Genomic DNA, 15627 nt, shown 5'->3' on the forward strand with positions numbered 1-15627 from the left:
GGTATGTCCCTTCTTGCAAATTTTTGTTTATTATGTTTATTTGTTCTTAAAAGTAACTCTCAACTCTCTAAAGGTAATTACTTTAAAATCATTTAAGAAGTATAAAGCAGTTATTTAAGTAATTTGAGCAAAAAAATATTTTCTCTTTCTTAAAGCAAATATATTTTTTCTCAAATAAAATACATATTTTTTTGGGGGGGGGGGTGTATATATATATTTTTTTTTTATTTGATGGATTCATGAAATTACTTCCTATTAGATGAAGAAACTCTGGGATGAATAACCTTCCATTTTCCATGAGTGGAGTCAAATATGAACAGATCATGTGATCAGAACTAAACCTACGTAACATATTTAAAAGAAAAATTATTTGAATTGCAATGAAATTCTACTCATTGACCTAAAATCGTTTTCAACATACAGTAGGTTGGAGTTAGGAATAAAATATTAACAACTGACACAAAGAATAAGAGATGCAATATTTTATTTTATTTTTTTTTTTTACTTATGGTGTAAATTCAAGGCTTGACAAAGACAACCCAAACCTGATCTCATCTAGTTAAAAGTCAGGTAAACATCTTTTTACATACACTCAGAATAAAACATTTAGTTTAGACCATTGTCTGTGTCATACATAATACAAAATTGTCCCAAAAAAGCAAAACAAAAGCACCATTTGTGACAAGTTTTGTTCTGCATTTGAAAGTCACCCAGTCTCACTTTTATTCACTTATGCTTCCAAAAGAAGCAGGATAATCCCTTGGGCATGTCATTTAATAAATAGTTAAATAAAGCGATTTTTCTTTTTAAGTTCACACCAGTCTTGAATATCTCAGTAACGGCTTAGATGCAACATGATGCACAGAGTCACATAATATACGGTTGCACCATGTGACTTTGAGTCAAACCGTAAACTGAAAGTTGATATCCATCTTTGTACCAAAATAGAACAAAAACAACAAATAAAGTAACATTGTAACAACAAACAACTCCACTTAGTGGAACGATGCAGAAATGCTCAAAAGAATTAAGCATCAACGGGTAAAATCATTCCTTTTTTTCCTCCGCGAGTGATGATCAGATCTCAGACAAGACAGTCGAGACTGTAGCTGCAGGCACTGATGGTGTAATGCAGCCGGATAAACGTGGAGATGAAGAATAGGAAAGTCAAAACGCCCTAAAGAACAAACCAAAGCCTCGTGGATTCTCTGAGTAAACAATAAATCTTTGGGAAAACATGTGAGTTTGGCAAGTTAGAGTCAGACAAAAGCTTTGAACCACAAAAAGATGAAAAATGAAATGAAAGCTTTTGGTTTGATGGTGCAAAAAACACTTGAGTTTGTTTGCCCAAACAGTGTACAGACATTTTTAAATATACAAGAAGTCCACTTGGTGGCACTATAGAGCTACTGATAATGAAATGGTGTAAAGGCACTTGAGTTAAGTCACCACTTCTGATGATGTCGTCTGTCCTCTCATGCTACACAATGCTGCCAAGTTCTGTAGTGTCGGACTCAGATTCTCTGGAAAACAGAGAAGCAGAGAAAGGATCAAAATCAGTGGGGTTTTTTTTGTTTTTATATAGCAGGTATTTAAAGCAGCCCACTCACAGCATCGCCTGCAGTGCTTTGCGGTTGCCTTGCCTCCTTTTCTCGTCGATGGGGTACGTCCGTAATATCAACAACCCCAAAATGATGAGAGCAATGGGAACTGGGGAGACCAGCACTTTCAGAGTTGAACTGACCGATTCAGGCTGCACGCAGCTTCCGGTCTCGTATCCAGCAAATCTGGAAAAAAAAATTTGATTATTTTACTAAAGATTATGAAAACTGTATGGGACATAAGAAAACACACATATCTGCATGAGCTTTGAGCTTACTTTAGACTGAGAGTAGAAATACCCAGAGATAAGCCAGAGGCAAACTTGATGAAGAACACATAGAAAGAGTAGAAGAGAGCTTCATGGCCGTGAATGTCTGGATTGTTGACTTTGAAGTCATCCACCACATCTGGAAGCATCGACCTTAGAACCATATTTAAAAATGACTTTAAAGAGGGAAAAAAGTCACCAACAAACACAGAAGTCTGGATTCTTAGATGCTCACCAGGGCAGGAGGAAAGACGCTGCCACGCTCACGCCAGCCGCCACAGATACCAAATACGACAAGGTGAGGTTGCTCTTGAGAGAAACGATTAGGACCATGAAGGGAATGGCCCACTGCGAGAAGAGAGAGGAGCGTGTCAACGACCCCAAAAACAAATGTTGTGACTGCTTTAGAAGAAGTCATGAAGAAGATTAGAAGAAGTCATGAAGAGCATTGACACACTCACCAAGTTACCGCAGAAAGATGCCGTCTTCTTCCCAAACCGAGTCAGAAACCACTGCCACCACGGGATGGTTAGAGTCCCGGAGAGCTGAAAAATATATGTTAACATTGTTAAAGCAGAGAGAAGGCATGTCCAAGTAAATTAGGGCAAACACAATCAGACAAAAATACAGTTTATGTTCAGAGAACGAGACTCATTTTATCTAAACATGTCAACATGTCAGCTCATTTGATAAACAGAAACAACATTCTTCAAATTACTGATTTTTTTTCAGTTTCACCTACATGACAAAAATTTTATACATTTCCTTTAACAAATAGTGCATTAGAGATTGTTTTTTTCCTTTTAGAGCTTTAAAGAAGCTTTTAAAAAACTACTGGGGTTCACAATTATCACTGATGAAAATCATATTTTTTTGTGCTTTTAAGATGAACTTGTGGCATTTTTCTGATGATGGAGGACACATTAAGAAAAAAATATTGTATTTCTGAGTATTACTTTATTTAAATCAATGTGAATCAGGAGCAAAGTGAAAATATGTCTGAAAGAGGTTTGTATCAACAACTTTCACGTTTTTCAGTGTAAAAAAAAAAACAATCTATGAGAAACATTTAAAGTAAGAAGGTAACAGTGTGCTGAGGGGTGTAGCTTAAGATCTGTTGGTGCTTAATAGTATTTTATAAATAAATAAAACCTAAATGTCCGTTTTCATTAATCCACAGAACATTTCCACACCCAACTCCAGACAAAAGCAGGAATCAGAGTAAAAGAAGAACACCACCGCCAGGCATTGGCACCAAGAACTGGCAACAAAGTCGTACAGCTTGTCCTCATCTCACTATATCATATTTTCACATAATATCATAATAGTAACGTGTGAGCTCGAGGGAGTCTCAGGATCCTGACACCTGAACATAAACCTTTTAACATTGGAGTGTTCAGAGAATGGGTAGAGTGATGTTCTCAAGAAAAAAAGTCAAATCCCTCACCATAATCACCAGCAGAATATTCTGGAAGTCTCTCCTGTGGCCGAGAGCATATGTGATGAACAGAGCAAAGTTCCCTTCAAGTAGCTGCAAAGAAAACATCAGTAAGTCGAGTGTAGTAGGCAACTTACACTAAAATACATTAAAAACCACGCAATAATTTAAGTTTTTTGATTTATAAAAGATTAAATATGGAGATTACCATGAAGCCCAGAGATGTGAAGAGGAAGGCAGAGACCAGTTGGACGTACGGTCTGTGGCTGACGATTAACCACAAGCCCTGCCGAAAGGTGAGCGGCTTCGACTTTTTCTGGACGCTGTCTGGAATCACAAAGAGAAAAGGCTAAATTACTAAAAATATATTAAAGAGTTGCAAAAAAAAAAATGTTAAAAATGTATGTTTTTATGTTTTGAAGCATGAACAAAAGAGCAATGAGTTTATGTGGTAAAGGTTTTTGGCTGATTAAAAATCTTTGCATTTCTATTTAACTTTAAGCAAAAACCTTTCAAATAATAAACAAATGGGAGAATCTGAAGGCTTTGCAGGTCTGGAGCTGGTCTTTTCTTTGACTTCTCATTCAGTTATTACAAACACAGGGTCGACTGAGGTGGTGTTTTGAGATTTTTTTTTTTATTTTGCTTGCGTGTTCAAACCTTTCTGCTCCTTCACACCCAAAAACAGGACCACAGAGCACAGGACGTAGATGATGCAGATGACTCCTGAAGCTATCAAGTACGCGTTTTTCTGTGAACAGACAGGAACAAGTTTGGACAAACCCTTGATTATCAGGGCAGAGATAAGCCTTTGACAGCATTTTTGAATTCTGTCTTTTATGCTTTTTCTAATGAATTATGCTGAATAGAGAGTAGTTTTTCTGCTGAAACACATTTTGGTGTCAAACTCACACATGTCTATAGACTCTTATCCACATTTAAACCACTAGCTGTGGATTTTAACAATCCTTCTGCTCTATAAAATGAATGATGTCAGTAAAAAGAACTATAAATCTGAAGCATGCTATAATTAATTTGTCAACGCTTCTTTACCGTTTCATCAAGTGAGGTTATAGTTCTGTTGACAGTGGGCAGGATTGTACTGTTCTTGTGATTATCATCGGGACACGTCGAGACACCACCAACAATCTGTCCTTGGATGGCAGTGCCCAACACAGTACCCAGCACCTCCACCGTCATACCTGCAAAAACAGAAAAAAAACAGGTGGGAGGAGTCAGTGCACGCAGCACAGTGCTAGTATAGAGCAACCCTTGCAGTGGTCTGACATACGATATGCAGTGGCGGAGTCCCGCTCCTCCTGTTTGTTGCTGATAAACATGGTGAGGGCAGAATATGGCACATGGAAGCACTGTGATATAAAAAAGAAAACAAACACTGTCACAAACAGCCTTTACTGTGATAAGTGGAAGCAGATTGTCTGTAGGTTTTTAGAAGAAGGTACAAACCGTTTGCATAGACTGGAAGAGGCAGTAAAATACCAGAAACCAGATGACCTTCCCTTCTTCAAAAGGAGGCACATACCAAATCAGGAAGTACGTCAGCACTGCGAACGGAGTGGAGCAGAGGATCCTGGAGAGAAGACGGAAGAGTTCATACACAGAGGTCGACAGAATGCCGTAGTGTTTTCAGTTTTCTGAAATATTTTTAAAAGAGTTCCCAGTGAAGATGTAAATCGATTTCTCTTCCTACAATCCAACCAGATGGATCTGTCTGAGGCAAGTTGTTGATCGAATCAATCTATACTATGATTGATAAAATTGTTTCAAAATTAGATAAATCAATTAGCTTGTTTGTACAAATATTGATTATCTTGCAAGACAAATAAGGAATCTGAAAAACTTCACCAGCACTGTTCAGTACCAGGTATTTCTCTCAGAGTCACACTGGTGGAAGTTTTGGCTAAAGATGTTTTATGAGGTAATTTTTGTGCCACCACATTGGGAACAAAAGTTGCACTTGTGAGTTTGACATTTTTTAAATTGAAAACAAAATGTAAAGTTTTAAGAATACAACTTCATAATTTGCAAAGGAAAATATTTGATTTCAAAACCCTTTTTTTTGCTTTCAAAAATATTTTTGCAACAAAAATGTTTTCAGATGCATTGTGCCTCATCTCACTATGAAGTGATTTTTGTATCACCACATTGCAAACAAAAGTCAGTCGTAATATCAAAATATCCAAAACTCCAAACAAAATGTAAAGTTTTAAGAATAAAACTTCATAATTTGCAAATTAAAGTATTAAATATTTGCTTGAAAAAACTTTTTAGGAATCAGACCCAATCGGATTGTTCAAAATGAACCAATATCGACTATGAATTGGATTGTCAACTACAATTCATGATATGAATCAAATTGTTGTCAAACCAAATAGTTAAACCTCTAGTTTTCTGTAGTTTATGCCATTTTTTGGCCAAAAAATAAAAAAATAAATAAAAAGATTGTTTTCTAGGGCACCGTGGCAGTAGTTATAAATTCACTTCCAAGTTGTGGGCGAGACAGTTGGGGGTGAAGCAATCCCACCCCCACTTCCCGTCACCCATCTGTGCTAGTTTACAGCCCCTCAAACATTAGCGGTACAGCAAAAATGGAGAGCAACAAGAGCTTTCCAGCCCTAGAGTTTGTAACCAGATGAGGAAAACAAAGCATCTAGTCGTTTACAGGTGCATCCATCAGAATGAAGCGCAGCAGGGAGCTTGTGACTCCACCAGCATGTTTTCTTCATTAAAAAACCTCTTAATTAAACTGCATTTTTCACATACATCTGATTTTAAATGACTTGTAAAAAGAACTACTCAGAAATGTCTATTTCAAGTTAAAATATCTCCTCTATAACCACAAAAACTTGTTAAAAACACCCAAAACACAAGCCTGTCTTTAACTCCATTACAGTCTGTGAATAATCCCTCTAATCCTGTTTATGTGAACAAAACTGGAGTCAGTCAAGACGGCGCTGTGGGTCGGAAGCTGGTAGGTATAATAGTAGATCTGCTCCGACTCGACCCATTCTCCCCCCACAATGTCCTTTTTAACTCTGCTTTGTGAGGTCTCACGCTCATTTTGGAGCCACACCTCAGCAGCTCTTTGTGGAGCAGCTCCAACTCCTATTGAGGATTAGAGTAGCTTCAGGCGGCGGTTTTTAGGAGTTTGTTTCCTTGTTGAGCGGGACAGTGTTCATGCTCGTCTCATCTCTGAGATAATTACCCAGAGAATAATTCATTTTAATAGGTGGAAGCAGGTTGTCGTGACTGAATAGACATTCATTTCTGATCTATTCAGCAGCAGCAAAATTTAGAACGCCATTCTGAAATTATTTTTGCAAAGATCACTATAAATGTCTTGCATACATTTTTAGTAACCAAAACAGAGAACATTAAGAATAAACCGTCTTTTTCTAAAAACTTAGAATTTTGTTTGCATTTTGACAACATATTATTTCAGTCTTCTGACACAGAGAAACTTGTGGTCTTCACTGCAAAAACCCCCTCCCCATTGAGGGACTCAAATGCACACGCGGCTCTGGCTTCGGCTCTCGCCATTGGTTTAAAGCTGATGGTGTGTTGTGGGTTGGACCAATAGGGAGCAGAAAATGGCAACTTCCTCTTCCCTTCCCCCGTCAAACCTTCCAACGTGGAGCACAGCCGGCTTTTTTATTTTTATTTTATGACTAAGAGAGCTGCAAATGTCTAGAATACTTCCAGATTTTATGAAGAAAAAAGCCAGAATAAAGCTGTTTTGTATACGAGATTGATGCTTAGAGTTGTGGTTTCTATAAAAAGACCCTGAAGCAACTCTGCAAGCACAGCCTGAAGGTCATATTTCTTTAACGCACTTCCTTTACTCACACGAGCTGCAGGAATTTGTCTGCAGAAATGTCGTCGATGAAGGACGACTCATAAACTGGTGTCCAAGCCCCGCCGTGAAGCCAAGGAACCACGTGGGCTAAATAGTTTCTCAAAATACATGTGGATGGAAAAATAAGACTGTGATTGAAACCTTTGGAGTATGTTAACCTCCTTGCGTGTCTGAAATGTTGTTCAGCATTCACTACGGGGATTTTTCAAAGGCGGTTTGGCAGAAGTTTACGCCCTCCCTGACATAACCCTGTGTTTTATCCAGGCTGGGGACAGACCTCTTTGTGGCTACATAGTTAGGCAGCAGCACGAGAGGTTTTTACTTAAAGACCCAGCTCCTCATGTGTCTGAAATGTATGGATCCATTTTTATTTCTTCTTCAACCTCTCCCTCATCCTTGTTGCCACGGTTACAATCCTGCAACTCGTGTACGTCAACCCTGCTTCAGACACCTACCAGGGCATCATGCGGCCCACGCTGGTCCATCTACTGCGGCTCACCAAGAACCCCACAGTCGGGTCAGTGATGGCATCCCAGGCCCTCCCCACAAACAAGATGATGGAGGCATAGGAGGGGTCCAACTAGAACATTTAGGGGAAAACAAGTGTTAAATCTGAACAAAGGTGGACTTTTGGGGGTTTTTTTCCATTAAAATCCTTTCAAATCTCCTGTTGTGGTTTTATTCTCTAAATATAGCAGTGGTGTACATTCCTGCTGAGACATGCAGAAAAGACTAATTGAATAACAAAGAAAGCAGCAGGACTTAACTGCACACTTTAGAAATCTGCTAAACTGAAGCAAACCTGCAGATTAATGTGTGAATATGAAGAACTAAAACTATGTGTGTACTGAGAAGTGTTTATTTTAATTAGCTGTATCAGCAAAATCTTTTAACAGACTTCTTTTTTTGAAAATAATGTTGCACCAGAGTGTTATGACTTCATGTTTCTTGTGTATTTTGCTGAAATCTGCTTTAAATTAAGCTATGAAGCCCATTTCCCTTTTTACCAGTGCCACATCAAGCAGGTAGATTTGGAGGAAGAAGCCCAGCGCACTGCCAGTAATCTGATAAGGAGCTCCCCCAAAAGCAAAGCACAGTTTATTCCATACAGACAGCTGTGGTTGTTGCTCCTTTGGCTGGAGAAAAAGACAAAAAAAAATGTATGTGAAATAGGGAATTTTATTCTGCATTGAAATCATGCTGCCTTGTCGAGCATCACATCGCGCTACTATGAGGTTACTCTGGTTCACACCCGATCAGCCCATTGCAGCTCATGTGATAGGATGCTGGAGGTGGCATGACTTTCTATGCAGTCAGCATTCAATCAGCACACCTTTAGGTGATAGAAAAAATGTAAAAAATATATATATATATATATATCTTAATGAACACAAAATGCCACTAACATAAGAAGAGAAAAAATAAACATAATAAACTCAAAATAGTAGTTATGCAAGTGACATTTGCCCTATAAAGTTTAATAATTTAGATGAAAATGTGGTTCTCTATTAATCAAGATAACAATTGCAGAGCAACAAATAAAATAAAATAATAATTAAGATGTAAAATTACTCAAAGCAGAAATGATGTGGACTGAACAGACTGATCCATTCATACACATTCCCTGATTTTTCCAGAATTTTGAGCTTCCAGAGTGTTATGTTTGACCGTGATAACGGGATTGAGTCAGTCAACCAGCATCGTGCATCACTGGATTAGTCAGAGCGCATCACGTTTCTGCATTGAGTCAGTGCTGCGGTCCCTTTAAGACCGGCTAGCTAACACAGTAGTCGGGTAAAATGTATATAGTACACAAAAAATAACACTTCCTAAAGGAAAATTCGTGACAAACTAGGTGGAATGTTAGACTTAAGAAAATGACATGAAGCGGACACAATAAAAAAATAAAAACCTTTTTAAAAGCTCCTTTTAAATCTAGACTCTCATACACATGAAGCGTCTTACCTTTACCGTCTTGATGTCTTTAAGAGGTTTGACTGTTAGGAAAGTTCCGGCGTACGGTTCGGCGCCCTCTCCTCTTGCCATTGTGCGGGGAAAAAGGAAAATAAATAAATATAATTTCGGTTATTTTTATTTATTTTTGCGTTTTATTTTTTCCGAGATTTTTCTATTTGGCAAATAAAATAGCGAAAGTACTTCAGGACTGCTCTGAGCGGTGTTAGACCTCACTATCTGTGTCGGCTCGTGCATGTGTTGAAGTCGTTCAAAACGCTGCCTACGTCATCGTGTGACGTGTTCTTATTTCGAAGCCTCTGATTGGTCACTCGTGGAAAGCCCACATTTCCCTGAAGATCAATCAAGGTTACTACGGAAGCAGATGATTAGTCTGGGAAAAGTTAAGTGAGAGGCGTGAAACAAACTTTATTGTTGAAATAATTTGGAATTTGACCTCAAAATTCTGTTCTTTTACTAACATCAATTGGAATTCTGATTTTAAAGTGAAAATCTGGTCCTTTTAGATGTAGGAAAACGCTATAAATATAACACTAAAATCAGAATCGTGGGATTAAACTCAGAACTATCACCGCCAAAACCAATATTTTAAGATTTAAGAGTCAATGCATTTAATTGTTTCTGTAATGAGTTTGAAATAATTGTGTTTTGTCCTGTATTTTTTTTTCAATCTATGCTTGAAATAAACCAATCAATCAATCTATCAATCAAAGATTAAACTAAAGGAATTATAAAATCGAAATTAGCTTTCTATAAAAAAAGTCAGAATTATGACACAAAAATGAGCACACTAAAAATAAAATTAGAATTAGGCCATCAAAATCTCTTTTCTGACACTAGGATCAAAACTAGTACTCTAAATTTAATGTTCTGAGATAAAATTGACATTTAAGTCAGAATTCTGTGATTAGACTGAATAATGATGCTAAAATCAAAGTTTTGAAATCAAAACACAATTTAGCATTCTGAAATCAGTTTTCTGAGATTAAAATTGGAAGTATAATAATAATAATAATAATTATTATTATTATTATTTACGAGGCACTTAAATTGTCCATAAGACCCAAAGTGATGCACAATCACAGAATAAAAGCATTACAAAATCAGATTAAAATAGATTAAAAGTGTACAAAAGAATACTTGTAAAATAATGTTGACAAAACAAACAAAAAAAACACTGCAAACATTACATAAAATAGAACAAATTGAAATGCAGACCTCTTCACTGTGTATTAAAAGGCAAATTTAAAAAGTGGATCTTAAGAGCAGACTTTAAAACAGGCAATGATGCAGACTCTGAAGATTGTTCCAGAGTTTTGGAGCTGCTGCAGCAAAAGCACGATCCCCTCTGAGTTTGAATTTTGTTTTTGATATTTGATATTTGGTATGACATAAAAGTCCTAATTTTGAAATTCGAGATTTAACAAAGAATTATTACGTTGAAATCAATATTTTGAGATTAAAATTGGATTTATGACAACAAAGTCAGAATTTCGCATTAAACTCTGAATTAGAGCAATCATTTTTATGTCAAAGTCAGATATTACTAGTAAAGCATTTCATAAAGATATAGTGAAGAACAGTGAGACAGGGATCAGATCAGATTTGAGTATTTGATAGCCAGCTGTGGTTATTTAAATCCCCAAATTCTGACTTTTCAATGAGATAAGAGAAATGAATTGCAGTATTATGAGATTTATCATCTTCCATTTCAAATGTAGTTTCCAGTGCCTCTAACATTTTTCCATGAGTAATAATAATAATAATAATAATAATATCCCAATAAGGCTGTGTAGACCAGATTAGTTTTGACTCTCTATTTAAAAACCAGCAATTGAGTCAATGTTCGAGTATCAGGGGACAAAGAGTTCCAGAGTTTGGGGGCAGAACAATTGAAAGCTCTGATCTCCAGGGTGCAGAGGCATGCAGATAGCACACCGGGTGAACGATGGAGGAGGATCTGAGGAAATGGAAGAGGGTTGAAAGTTGGAGGATATATAAAAGATAAAAAGGGGCAAGCTTGTGGTGGGTTTGAAGATGAATAGAAGGATTTTCTACTCAAAGCAGTAGCATGGTTGTCGTGCCAAAGAATAGTTCTACACGTGCAGACTGATGAAGAAGTGCAGAGAAGAATACTGGGAACATCCTGACATTTGTTACTTTGATAAAAGAACCCTTTCTTTTTTAAGTTGAGAAGATGTTTGCAGAGCTGCAGCAAGACAGAGCATGTGTCTGAATGAGACGGAAGGGGAACTGTGAGAGGGATGTAGACAGTGGCGTTATGGTTAACACCATTGACATATACAGTCAATGGTTAACACTCTTGCCTCAAAGCACCAGTGAGATTACGGGTAATCAAAGTCAAAAAGATACCTGATTTAGACCAAATGATTAAGCTTAATATTTGTTAAAAGTTTTCATCATTCTAAACTACTGAGTAGAGCAAAGGACCACCTTCTTTTTGAGGGTTTAAAATGTATATCAAAGTATCTGATCCCTTCTGGTTCACACAGACTCTACTAATCAACCAATCACCTGAATTAAAGACACCTGTTTGAACAGATCATCTGTGGAAAAGACAGATTCTGTCCACAGAATCAGTCACTAAAGGGCTTTCAGTGGATTTAAGGGGCAATATTGTAGACCAGAATGGACTACAAAACCATCAGCGCAAAGCTGGAGGCTAAGGTAACACCTGTTGGTGCAATTTCACCAAAATACAAGAACATGACCATCAATCCACCTTTAGGTCTGGGGTTCCAAAACCAGATCTCACTTGGTGGTGTTTCTGTGATCATGAGAACAGTGAGGAACAGCCCTTATGCGGGAGTTAGTTGATGATCTCAAAGCAGCTGTGACCAGAGTCATCAATACTTTGGGCTGCAATAGTTAACATCTTGCAGAACTTTAAAGTCTCACATGCAGACTCACCTGAAGTTGGTCAACAAACACATTCATGATTTAGAGAGTGATTGAGAGAAAGTTTTGGCATCGACTCAACCCGTTGTGTTTGGAGGAAGAGAAATGCTGCCTATGACCCCAACAACACCCAGTGTCAAGCATGGAGGTGGAAACATTATCATTTGGGGGTGTTTACTTCACTGTGTTGATGGGAGGATGGACAGAGCCATCTACCATCAAATCCTGAGTGAGAACTTCCTTCCCTCCACCAGGAAGCTTAAAACAGGTCGTGGGTGGCTTTTCCCAACGAGATAACAACCCAAAAGTACAGCTAAGACAACCAAAGAGCGGCTGAAGAAAAAGTAGATCAAGGTCATGGAGTCACCCAGATAGTCTTTGGAATCCTCTAAAAACAAACCTATGAAGAGATCTGAACTCAGAGTTACTAAACAACAGCCATAAAATCTTAACGATTTAGAGTCAGAACCAAAAAAAGTTCCATACTTTGTTAGATATTGTTGAATAACTTGCAAGAGATTGAGAATGCAGCTGCTCACCTTATAGCTTATGCCCTACAAGTTTCTATTTTCTCTTAGGCAGATTCTTTATGTCTGAAACAACACATTTACAGGAGCACTTAGGTCGGACCGGGCAGATGCTCCTGGTTTTCCCAAAGAGCCAAAAATAAAAAGATGAGTCATCAGAACTTATCAGCTACTTGAGGATTAATGAAATGTTTCAAGATGGAAGATTTTAACTCCAGATGCCATGACTCAAATTCAAGACGTCACCTGGATAAATGAGACACTTCACAGACATGTTATTTTTTCATTTTTATGTTTTGGGGGAGGTGAGAATTATCTAGTAGTTTTTTTTTATTGCAGAAAGAAGATAGCCAATTAAATCAGAAAGGATACAAAAAAGTTGACAGATGAACCCTTTATGTACATCTAACTGCAGGATCCAACAATCTGATCCAGCTGTCTGTGTAGTATTTCAGTTCAGATTATAACAATCTGTTTAGTTATTTAACAATCTGTCAATGTTCAGAGCTGTTCCCAGCACAGATTCTTCTTCCTTGATCACTTTGTGCTCTTTGTTCTGAGTCACTGACTCTGACCGTGCCACTGCCCCACAAAAAGGACGTTGTTTCTGATGCCGATTTGTACAAAAATTAACCATTGTGCTGTAATTACGCCTAGACAAAAGAATAGGCATTTTCTATGTCACATTTCCAGGAGAGATATCTGCTGTCCAGGAAACAACAAGAAACAAGAAAGACTTTTTGCTTCAATAAATTGAGTTTTATCCTTCATTAATTCTTTATGCAGCTTTATAGAAGTGGGAATATATGAATTAGCTTCATCCCAATCCCCTTCAAAACCATTAATTATACTCTATAAACTTTCTTACCTGTGGACCACAAAGGGTTCTAAAATATGACAGAAGGGTCGGAACAGGAGCAGACTTGTGGTATGCTTTGGTAATTCACCTCATAAGAAGAAATACCATGGGATATGGACAAAAATATGCCTCAATCTTTATTTAAAAAATACTTTAAAACTGAACATTTTGGAGTTTTTATTTAAAAACTGTAGTTTTTGTTCTCCTTTTAGTGCCATTTTCACCAATGAGTTGATGCCTCTCAGGGAAAAACTCAAACTCAGGGAAATGTTGCGTTCATTTGGTTTTGGAATAATTGTAAAAATGACTGTTCAACTTGGAAATCACAAATGAATAAATTGGAAAAACAAAAAAATCTTCAAACACTTCAAGAATGCAGCATAACTTCCTCCGCCTGAACAAAAATGAATCTATTTGTTCTGAGTCATCAATGGAGGAAATAAAACAGTAACATGGGTAATCAAAATCATTTATTCGAGTCTGGCGAGCCAGATTAAATACCTCCGGTCTATAGGGTCATGCAATGAATGTGATTTTCAGAATCCCAAGAGAATGGAGTTCGGCAATTATAAACGAATATTATCAGATCCTTGAAGCTGCTGTTGAATTTATGAGATTTGACTGGAACAACCATCTGGTAAATTTACTAATATAGTCGAACACACTGGGAATTTTCTCAGACTGTAATTCAAAACCCAGCAGAAATTTAGTGTAGTTTGGTAAGATGTGAATCAATTCTGACATGAGAAATCTTCATCAGCAGTTGGATATCCTCCAGAACAGATGCAGAGTAATGTAGCGGGCTGCAGGAAAGTTTGCTTCTTGCGCCATCTACTGGATGGGGACTTCACTGAGAAAAAGCTGAAGAACAGAAATGAGGACTTAAGATACAATCCTCTTTTACATGCAAAAACTTAAGACTTGACTTTAGTCTTGAAGATTGAGACTTCTGTACAAGTCCATGTATTGTATTTATTCTTGTTTTGTTTCTTCAAGACATCACTGTCTGGTCCAAAAATGAAAACTCTCTTTTCAGTGCTTTTGAAATGGGAAACTCTCTGTTATTGTGTCTCCATGAGTTGTTTAAAAGCAGTTTAATGTAATTTTGTGACATATTTATTTTAACTGTATGTTTTAGGACTTGGAGCTTCAAAACAGAACTTTAGATCAAAAGCTGCACTTTCATTTTCCAAATGAGATGTCACTCAACTTCTGATTTATGAACGTTTGTACCAAAGTTTTGACCCGTGGTTCCTGTTTTTTAAGCCGAATTGTTTCATAGAATACTCAAACTTCTCCTTTTTTTACACAGTGACCAAAAAGTTTATGATTCTGTGAAGTTTTCAGTGAAACCAAGAATAGTTTAACGATATTGTGGAGCAACCGACATGCATTAACAGATGCTGACTTTGACTTGTTCCAAAACAAAAATTTTTTATCAAAAAACTAATTATTACATTATATCATAAATAATTGGACCAGTGTATTGCATCGAAAGATCTTTAAGCTTTTATTTTGTAATTTCATCGTGTTAAAAATAGTAGCCAAGTTTTTTTTTTCCTTCAAAACAAGAAAATATTAGGAATACAAATTAAAAGTTCAAATTTGAAGATGTGTTTTACTTTTGGGAGCAGTTGTGAGTCTATGCTTTTTTTCTTTTATTAAATTTTTTTTAAAACATTTTCCTAGAATACTTTTGTACTTCTTGTTAAAATATTTTCTAAAAATTATGACTGTGATGGAAATAATGGGAAGGAGCAGAGTATTAAAGAAAGAAAATAAACTAACGTGAGAATAAATTCTTGCAATTATGAAAGACAAATGAACAATTTACGAGGATAAAATACCTAAATTTATGTTTCAAATGTATGTCATTTGTCAAGTCAAGCTTTTTTTTAATGAAATGTTACATGCAGCTTTTCAAACATTTAAGAAGACAATCGAGAATTATCAGTGTCATTTTTTGTTGCAGAAAAGTCAGCACTGCTGTATGTCACGGCATCTGCTTTAGACCTTTTTTAATTTTAAATATGCAACTGTGTTTTAAAACTGTGTTTTCAAAAATGCACGACTTTTTCTGTGTAAAATTATGACTTTTTAAATCATCAATTTATAGTTTTCCTATTGTAAAATGTTAACTTTTTTCCAGTAATGATACTAATT

The 15627-nt window shown here is 36.7% G+C and overlaps 1 protein-coding gene across 1 annotated transcript; it reads right to left on the minus strand.

Annotated features, from left to right (window-relative positions):
- Positions 1–467: 467 nt before the first annotated feature.
- Positions 468–9477, minus strand: LOC112147993 (sodium-dependent lysophosphatidylcholine symporter 1-B). Its single transcript, XM_024274743.2, has 14 exons — positions 9151–9477; positions 8193–8321; positions 7641–7765; positions 4776–4899; positions 4600–4678; positions 4362–4510; positions 3969–4059; positions 3517–3635; positions 3318–3401; positions 2332–2415; positions 2106–2218; positions 1880–2023; positions 1611–1787; positions 468–1523 (listed from the first exon to the last, which is right to left on the minus strand). The coding sequence occupies exons 1-14, from the start codon at positions 9229–9231 to the stop codon at positions 1481–1483; spliced, it is 1542 nt and encodes a 513-aa protein (XP_024130511.1). The 5' UTR covers positions 9232–9477; the 3' UTR covers positions 468–1480.
- Between the last annotated feature and the right edge of the window lie 6150 nt (positions 9478–15627).

The sequence above is a fragment of the Oryzias melastigma genome, linkage group LG22 (assembly GCF_002922805.2).
Source record: "Oryzias melastigma strain HK-1 linkage group LG22, ASM292280v2, whole genome shotgun sequence".
In the NCBI taxonomy this organism is placed as follows: Eukaryota; Metazoa; Chordata; class Actinopteri; order Beloniformes; family Adrianichthyidae; genus Oryzias; species Oryzias melastigma.